Here is a 9,590-nt window from a genome sequence, read left to right as displayed (position 1 = left end):
GACACACACACACACAAACACACACAAACACACTATATCATCATGTGAAGGGGAAATGAAGAGGAGGCATACTGACCACACACACACACACACACACACACACACACACACACACACACACACACACACACACACACACACACACACACACACACACACACACTATATCATCATGTGAAGGGGAAATGAAGAGGAGGCATACTGACCACACACACACACACACACACACACACACACACACACACACACACCGTATTATCTCAGAGGCCCTAGGGTGTAAACTGGACATATGGAGTATACAGAAAGTCATGTAACTTTAATCAAAGCAATAATTTGTTGTAACTAAGAATGATCCAGTCGTTACGTTACTAAGAAACATCACTGAAGCTTAAAGCATCTGTTAATTGCTGCTAGCTGAGGAGACTTGAACACTAAAAAAAAAGAACATATTTGTTTTCTTTTTAGTATGCACATCTCTAAAAGACGAGCGGATCTCAGGTTGAAATGTCCCCATACAGCATTGGTTTGTACTGAGTACTGATCCAACACCAGTGTTTCATTCCACTAAATCTATCCGTATTTTTATTGTTAATTATTAGAATATTGAATTGTACACCAACAACTTGGTAAAAAAAACGGAATTACTTCTATATATTTGTACTACTACTAGTGTTATCCTTTTCAATGCAGGAACACATTGGTTAAGCCTTTAACAGGAAGTACATTTCAGTGTACTGTATATTATATGCAATATACAAACATGAGATCGAAATTAATAGGTAGGTCTCATTGTCGCCAAAACCAATCCAGCTATTTGAGTGAGTATCGACCCAAATAAAGGTTTAGGTGCATCCCTAGTAGTTTGGTGCACTGTGTACACAGTATATCCATACCTGTATGTTTATCTGAACTGGTTGCCTCTCTCCACTCTTAGTATGTGTCACCCCTTCTGTGTCGTACTGGCCGCTATAGACGACGGACTGGGGGTCTTTAGACTGTTGCTCCAGAGGGAAGGTCACCGCACCGATACTCATCGAGCTGCAGGTAAACAACACATCAGACTAATCTTTAAATTAAAGGTTCATGTGAGGCTGTGCACAGAAGATGGATCCGCAAAACAAGTGAGTCAATGTTAATAAATTCAAAAATACTGCACATATTTATTCTCAGAGTAACTTGTTATGTTCTTTTTGTACTTTTCTATTTGTGTGTATTTATATTTCTTGTAAACATACATTTTTTGGTTTTCACCCAAGCAAATGTCTTGTATGTGAAAACCTGGTTATAACACCGGATTCTAATTTTAATAAAACAAAGACAAGATGTATTCAAAAAATAATGTCGATTGATTGGATGTATTAAGAAATTACACATGCAATTTCCAAAGCACTAACTGATAAATACTTCAAGCTTCATACTTACTGATGCAATTTTGTTCCAGATTTCATTGTGAGAAATCCTTTTGGTGAGCTATGTCTGCAGCTGTGTTTTATGAGCATGCTCCAAATATCCTTGCATCATGCACGTGTGACCTATTTTTACACCATAGTGTTCAAGCAGTTTCACAGCATGTTAACAATAATCCTGCTTTGGAGATGGAAATACAACAACCATTACATAATCATGAACTGTAGTCAGATCACAAGAGGAGGTTTTAACAAAACCCCGGAATCCTAATCTGTGTGGATTTTTACGTGCAACCAATTGGTTTTATGTTGCCTTCATGTGCACCGTGTACAATTCTACTTTCGATCGCTACACATGGAAAAATGACTTGTTGAGCGTTCAAGAGCATGGCTTTTATTCAGACAATATATCGCAAAGATATTTTACTGTGATACGTACAACAAAATGCAAGTGTTTTGAGGGTTTTTGTGTTTTTTTATGTATCTTAAAAATCACGAAAACCTCTTTCGTACACTTTATATGTTTTAGAGAGGTAATGGCTATATATCCCAATGTCCATGAATGGTGCCTTTAACTCCACATATGCATTCTGTTTCACCACTGAGATTCCATGGAAGGAAATCCTCATTTTAAGTTTTTCTCGAAATTACCATTAACTAATAGCCTATATGTAAAATAGACTCTGTGTTATCAAGCAGAATATTTTAAGTGTTAATTGTCGGGAAATTAAGCAGACATATGCTTTCCTTTGTAAAGGAAATGATATGACAACAACAGATAAATGGTAGGAAGCTCAAACGTTTTTAAAATACCCCCTTAGGCTATAATACCGTCATTTAATTCCATTCCACGCTATAATATTAAGGCGACAATAGGTGGCTGTGCAACATGCAACAACATTCTCTATTTTTGGAAGGTTCATGGGAAAAATGCAGTCTCCTAATTGAATGTGAACGTTTCTTTGAATAATCACCGTGGCTTTTTCTCAGAAGAGATTTGTAAGGTAAAAATACCATGATGTTTGTTCCCTTAAATGAATAGATGTAACATGGCAGTTTGGTCCATGTCCATGTCATGATGATCCACGCCTGAAACAGACAGAATAAGAGCGCTACCTACGTGGCCTGGACCGCTCCTGGTTTAACGACCACTTCGATCTTGTATTTGGATCCGGTTAGCAGCTTGATGGTCCGGGTCTGTCCGAACCGGGCACCGTCGGATTTGAAGTGCACCGCCGTGTTGTTAGGGAGCATCTTCATATTAATCCCAATTTTGACGAGTTGAGGGATGTCGGCCATGTTTCCATACAGTTTGTTTATCCCCAGAATCAAAGGTGTTAAATCAGTTCAGGCAGAGAAATGCCGTGCAGAGATTTCCATAGCAGAGCGAGCAACTCAGGGAAATACTCCGCGAGCCGTAATCCCGTGTAACCTGCAGCACGAGCCTAATCCCACCCCTCTCTCTCGCTCTTTCTCCCCCTCTCTCTCCCTCTCTCTCGCTCTTTCTCTCCCTCTTTCTCTATCTCTCTCTCCCCCCCTCTCTCTCTTTCCATTAACTCCCCTTTCTAATTCTTAATTAAAGTGTTAGTTCGGATCACTTGAATTTAAATCTATTTAGCAGTGCTGAAGTTCTGACAATTAAAGTTGTGGATTAGGCCTAAATTAATTGACACTGGGGGGGGGGGTATTATAGTAAGGCACGTGGTATTAGGCTACTAATATAAATAATAATAGGCCTACAATAACAATTACAAGTTAAAATCCACTATTTTCAAATGGTAATCCAAAAGGATTTGTGATAAAGAACCTTTGTGACCCTATTGTTTTTTAATTACATTTTTAATTGTTAACTACTTTTTTTACTTCAAGGTTCAAGGTTCAAGGTTCAAGGTTCTTTATTGTCAAACTAACATAGCNCAAACTTATCTCGTGCCCTCATTGGTCATGTGCGCGTTCGTGTGTGTTGGGAAAATACACAACCGGAAAAAATCTGCCACTTCCTTACAGAGCCCCTCCTCCAACACACACGAACGCGCACATGACCAATGAGGGCACGAGATAAGTTTGTGCACAGATGGAAGGCTGACAGGCAGGTAGGCCATCCAGTTACTTTAGCCGGGCCGGCTCAGATGATTGGTTGTGCTTTTTACAGCACCACGGCTTCCACAGATGACATTTTTTTATGGATCTTTTGTCAAAGCACTTCAGATATTCATTGCTATCGGGATGTTAAGAGCATTCCATGGAATATAACAAAAAGTTTATCTCGAGCCGGTTTCTCAAACTTACTTACCTCACCTTTAAGTCTCTAATTAAAAGGAAACATGTAGCAATTCTACCTACACTTTCAATTCCGTTTTGGAAGACTAAATGACATTTAAAAAAAAATATTTGTATATGCCGTTCCAGTTATGGCATGTGGTTATCCTGAGGTGTGTTCAAATGTGCAGAACTGTATGTGTGTCAGTGCACGTGTGCCTGTGTGTTTAGCTACAATACGTGTGTGTAACAAGACGGTGCTTGTACAAGTTAATGTACTTTTACGTGTAAGAGATTCATTCCAAAATCACTTTCCAAAGAGATCCAGAAGTGTTCACCTTTGCCGCTGACTGCACATGGATTAATCAAAAAAGGGACCATAGTGTTATGTTAATGTATGAGTATTCTCTTGTGGTACTATTTTGTGTACTGTATACAGTGTTGGATGTAAGAATGTTGTATTTGGGTGAAGTCGTGCTCCTATTTACAGTGTGTTGTTTTCTCTACCTCTTCTGAAGGACCTAGCCATAATAATGAATTGTTTATTAAAGCTAAATAATTTATTTGGAATACTCAAAACGTAACATAATGACATTTCAGAATATATATTTTTAGTCGGAAAAAAGTATTTTGTACAGTGAAATATTTAAAAGTGTTTTCATATTATTGTTTGTATATTGGTAAAAAATAACTAAATTATTTTCTTTAAAATATTGAAATGACCTATGCAAGAAACCAGAGCAACAGACATGATGAAATGGTCCAATAGCGGTGAAAATTAAATGTTACTCTGACCTTTTTGTGAAATTGTTGTTTATAATGTTATCAGTAAAATTGAAAATCTTTTGTGTGGAAAATGTATTTATTTGGACTGATTCATCATAAACCTACTGTAAACTACATCAGATTTAGATCAGAACACAGGTACTTACAACTGAAGAAACAAGTATTGTAAACCACTACAACAAATGAAAACTATACATGTATTATAAAACAAACAAAAACACTGCAGAAAAATGCAACTTGACAGGAAGGGAAAAGTCCCATAAAGCATGTTGATAAAGGTCAATCACAGCAATTAGACGTTAATCACACTGACAAAACAATTATGACATGTTCAAAAAAGGTCCTGCAGAAAGCATGATAAAGTAGGAATACGTTTTAGACTAAATTTAAGAGGTATACTTGGGAAGCCTATTTGCTCAAATCTGTAAAATATCACAAACACGACCAAACGTTTAAAGGTCTCATGTCATGGCCATTTCTACTGATCATAATTCCATTGTTGAGGTCTACTAAAATAGATTTACATTGTCCAATGTTCCAAAATCATATTGGTTTCTCATACAGCATCTCTGTATAATATGTGTATTTACTCTGTCCTACACGCCTTGTTGACACCCCCCAACTCCAAGGGACGAAAAAAAAAGTCATGTGATCGAATGATTTCAAATAAATCATGCCTGCTCAAACTGCTGTCTAACTCAGAGGTTCATACAGGCACACCATATATTCTGATCTCTGTGATACATGGGTTACAATCCCCATCTTGGTAGGACATTTTGGGCAGTAGGCCTATATTAAAAAGAAATATGTCTGGCTATAAAACATAATTTAAAGAAATACTCAAAATAAGTACCTTGAAATTGTACATTAGTTCAGCACCATCCTAAATGTAGTTAGTAACTCTCCACCACTGCACACAGTGCAGAATGGCCTAAGGTGTCGGGTATTCCTGCAGTACAGCCATAGCTCCAGTGGAGAGAGCCCAAGCACAAGCAGCCTGTAGTGAAGCTGTAGTTCCCGGATGTACAGTAGCCTCGAGCAGCACCTCCCCCTCCTCTCTCCTCCCCTCCGCCACCGCCTGCTTGTCAAGCCGAGCCTCCTCCTCCGTCCCCTTCCAGCGGGTTTGCTACAGCACAGAAAGCCTTGGTGAAGGAGCCTGAAGCTGGGTTTTAAAGCCAGGACGAGAGACCTCAGAGAGTACCACAACCATATATTTTTTAGTACTTCTCGCCACATCTCGGCGACCTACCAACTCCCCCTCCCTCTCTCTCTCCCCTGTTGGACCTCTTTTCCGCCTGGATTTCATCATCCGACCTGCAAGATGGTAAGCACTTAATTTCCACCCCTCCGACGACTTGTAAACACACCAGTTTGCAGGCCTGTGTCGATAAATGTGGCTTTTTGACAGGTTGTTGTTGTTTTTGTACGTAAAGTTTAAAAACGTAGAGCTCTGTTGAGAAGGAAACGCTTTCCTCGCCCACTTTGTGCAACACCCCGGGTCTGACAGTAACCTAAAGCTTGTGGCCCATATACAGTATGTCTTATCCCCTCTCAGTATAGCCTTCACTCTTATTAGCAACAAGGGCCTGTGCAAATTAGTTTTCGTGGCAAAAAATACACTCGTCAATGGCCTTTGCTTGGCGACTAATTGTGGCACAGTTTGCACCGCAGCCAGGAAAATGTGACTTAAGTTTTGCTTTGCTTTCGCACTCACACATGAAAAGTGAATGCATGTCTGTTTTTTTTTTTATCTCAATGAGTTTTCGGGGAAGCATGGCGCTGTGTTGATAGTTGCAACAGTGTTACATGTGAGCTTTAATAAATAGACTGAGGTTACACTTGAATGTGTTTACAGCGGTTCTACTGGCATAGCAGGCCACAGTGCTTTCAGGATCAGAATCTGTAGTAGCTTTACACAAACGAGGAATTTACTTTAGTGTAAAATGGTGCATACAACGACACAGAAAGAAGAATACGTTTTAAGTATATTTGAAAGACAACACATTTCAAAAATAAAGACGGTATTTACACAAATATAAATATGATAGAAACTATGACAAATACTTTATTCAAACTGGAAAGCTGTGTTATGTACCTTTTTAATTGGTCAGGGGCCTATACAATGTATATACTATATAAACTACATGATATGATGTTGAGTTGCCTAGTAACCGTAAGGCATCCATGTAGTGACCAATAGGAGTGTTATTTGACCAGGGCTTGATCCATATTTAACTTAGCAGAGGATTACATTTGACTTGTTGTCAGTGTTTATTTCCAAGGAGGTGTCCAGGAATTGTGGGGTATTTGTACACGATTTAAACCACCTTTGTACCTGCTTTCACTTTCCCTCCAATTCCTCCTTCCAAACATGATCACACACATGGACCCATCCATTTTCTGATCAGTTATTGATGTTCAGCACAAGATTGGCTGCAGCAGGCTTTTGTTCACTGATACAAATTGTCCCGGGTGGACAGAAAAAAAGAAGCCTCATTTTATTTCTTATTCCACTGTATTTGCTTTATTATATATTAAGAAGCCTTTATTTGTTTGGGGTTTTCTGGATCTGGGTCGCTCTGACCTTTTGTTGACTGTTAGATTTAGATGTCTGTAAATATTGACTTGAGCAAATAAGCTGTCATTAAGTTTAAAAACTTGAGCTGGGCGAATAAATCAGCATGTAAGATGTATATTGGACCAACCTACTACTTGCAAAATATAAACAAAGGATTTGATGTTCATTATACATGACTGCCGGTAGAAATGCAATGAGGAACAGTGTAAGTACAAAATATACAAATATTAGGTTTATTTAAAGAGAGAAACTAAAGAAAATTAACACATGAAGGCCAAAGAGCAGCATGTTCTGTTCTTGACAGCATCAACATGAACGAACAGTACCAGTGGCTTCTTTTCTGTCCTATACTAAATGAATTAACCAGAGATAGGTGAGCTTAAAATGATCAGGACACCTTGTTACATTTACCCTGCAGCACTCTTAACTCTGTGCCAGAGGGTAGAGACTCAGGGCAGACATGTTGTACAGATAGTAACTTACGTCCAGTTGAAGTGTATTCTTCTCTGCTGAAAGGTGAGATTGGGGGCAGGGACTCTCAGCCTCTTAAGCATGTAGTGGAATGATCTGATGCTAAGGAGACCATATGCTGCCTAGCAATCACGCGCCACCCACGTAAGGATCGAGCCGGAGCTAATGTAAAAGAGATAAAAGCCACAGCGAACCACCAGCACAAGTGATGATCAACACGACGTGATCCACAGTGCACTCCCCAGCAGCCCACTCAATCTGGATTTATTCTCCTCATTTGTTATGGCATTGCTGCAGTGCTATGCTTGCACTGTGTCTAGCAGTCACCAGCACAGGACACATGATTGTCATTTGAACATTTTCTGGTGTTTTTAGCATCTTTGACAAGTTAAAACATTCATTTTTAATGTTAAAATGACATGTTATAACAAGGTAATTGGGGAAAATAAGGCATTAGACTGTTTGGATGTGCTCAAAGGTAAAAAATAAATAAAATGGAAGTATACACATGCAACACATACGCCACATTATGCCACTGACATAATGTAGGATGAGGGGAAGTTACATACACCTACTAGGGTTGAGCAATAGGTTAAATACATCACATGTTTGCTAGAAGCAGAATCTTTGACTAATTGGTATTATATGGCTGATTTAAATAACAAAATCACTTCAGTGTTTCCCACAGAATTTGATTCTATTTGTGGGGGCACCGCACCGCACCGCACCGCACCCCCCCCAACGTTCTTGTTGCTCTGTGTTTCATTGTTAATGAGTGAAACACACCGGAGTTGAGGGGTTTATTTTCCCAAAAATATAATTTACAATTTAGGCATTTAGCAGACGCCTTATTCCAAAGCAACTTACAATGACCAATTACAGGGACATTCCCCCTGGAGTAACCAAGGGCTAAGTGCCTTGCTCAAGGGCACACTAGCAGTGGTGTTCCAGGCAGGATTTGAACTTGCGCCCTTCCGATCATCAGCCCACCTCACTATCCGTTTGACCATAAAAAAAGATTTTTTTATGAGATCCATTTGTGGCGGACGATATTTAATTGTGGCGGCCCGGCACAAATAAATCAATGTATGGGAAACACTGCACTTTCTATGTCTGCCTTATCTGCATTTAAGACCTCAAATGTGCTGCCTAAATAACCTCTTCGATAAGTCAGGTTATGGTCATTTCGGTCTTAGTTGACCAAGATTTCTGTTGTTGATTACTTGTTGTTTTAGTATTGTATCCATATTTCAAAGAAACCTAATAACACATTATTATTAGATTTAAAGAGATTATTTTGAATAAAGTCTGAATGGAAAAACCATTACAGATCTGTTGATTAAACCAGATATTTAATTGCTCAACAAAATCATATATTGGTCAATTTCAAAATCTCTATATTTGAGACCCTACATGTTGCTCACTTTCAGTGGAAGAATTGGAACCAACAACACAGGGCTTTGCAGACAGCTTTGCTTGCAGGGTCTTGCACAGCATGAAGCAACAACTCCGGGCCAGACTTTAATGCCTACTATCAGACAAACACTTCCTATAGACTCAGTAAAGAGAGATTTGTATATAAAAGTAAAAAACGGTTGAAAATAGGGTTATTATTATCATTATACTGATGCATCTAGTGATGTGAGAAACATGATTTTTAATATCATTGTGTCTCTAATTTGACACCTCTGCTGGAATAGACAAGCGTTGATGTTATGCTGTTATTGAAGCTGCTGTTTCAACACATTCATCTGCAGCTGTGACGTTTTGCATAAATCCAAATAACAATAGTGTTGGTTTCTGTAGAAATATAAGTACAGACAAAACAAGGAGATAGAGAGTTGTCCAAGTTCTCCAACCAGTAAAAAATAATTGAAGGAATTTCTCTCTTTGCTCCTTCCTCCTTAAGTCACTGGGTTGTGGCCCTGCACCATTAACATTAAGAAAACCACTTTTTCTCTCTTCAGCATTTAGGAAATACTTGGCTTTATCACCACTAGGTAAATGCACAAGACTATTTAGGCATTGTTAGTTTACATAGCATGAGGCATTCAAAACCCTTTTTAAGTAAGCCTAAGTCGGGGATAGGA

General features: G+C 38.8%; 1 protein-coding gene across 1 annotated transcript; it reads right to left on the bottom strand.

Annotated features, from left to right (window-relative positions):
* Positions 1–269: 269 nt before the first annotated feature.
* LOC104957477 (CB1 cannabinoid receptor-interacting protein 1-like) lies at positions 270–2,902 on the bottom strand. Its single transcript, XM_010785112.1, has 3 exons — positions 2,527–2,902; positions 894–1,038; positions 270–281 (listed from the first exon to the last, which is right to left on the bottom strand). Exons 1-3 carry the CDS (start codon positions 2,703–2,705, stop codon positions 270–272), a joined length of 336 nt encoding a protein of 111 aa, XP_010783414.1. The 5' UTR covers positions 2,706–2,902.
* Positions 2,903–9,590: the final 6,688 nt, after the last annotated feature.

Source organism: Notothenia coriiceps, unplaced genomic scaffold, assembly GCF_000735185.1.
Source record: "Notothenia coriiceps isolate Sejong01 unplaced genomic scaffold, NC01 NC01_scaffold00027150, whole genome shotgun sequence".
Classification (NCBI taxonomy): domain Eukaryota; kingdom Metazoa; phylum Chordata; class Actinopteri; order Perciformes; family Nototheniidae; genus Notothenia; species Notothenia coriiceps.
This window is presented reverse-complemented; position numbering and strand designations above follow the sequence as displayed.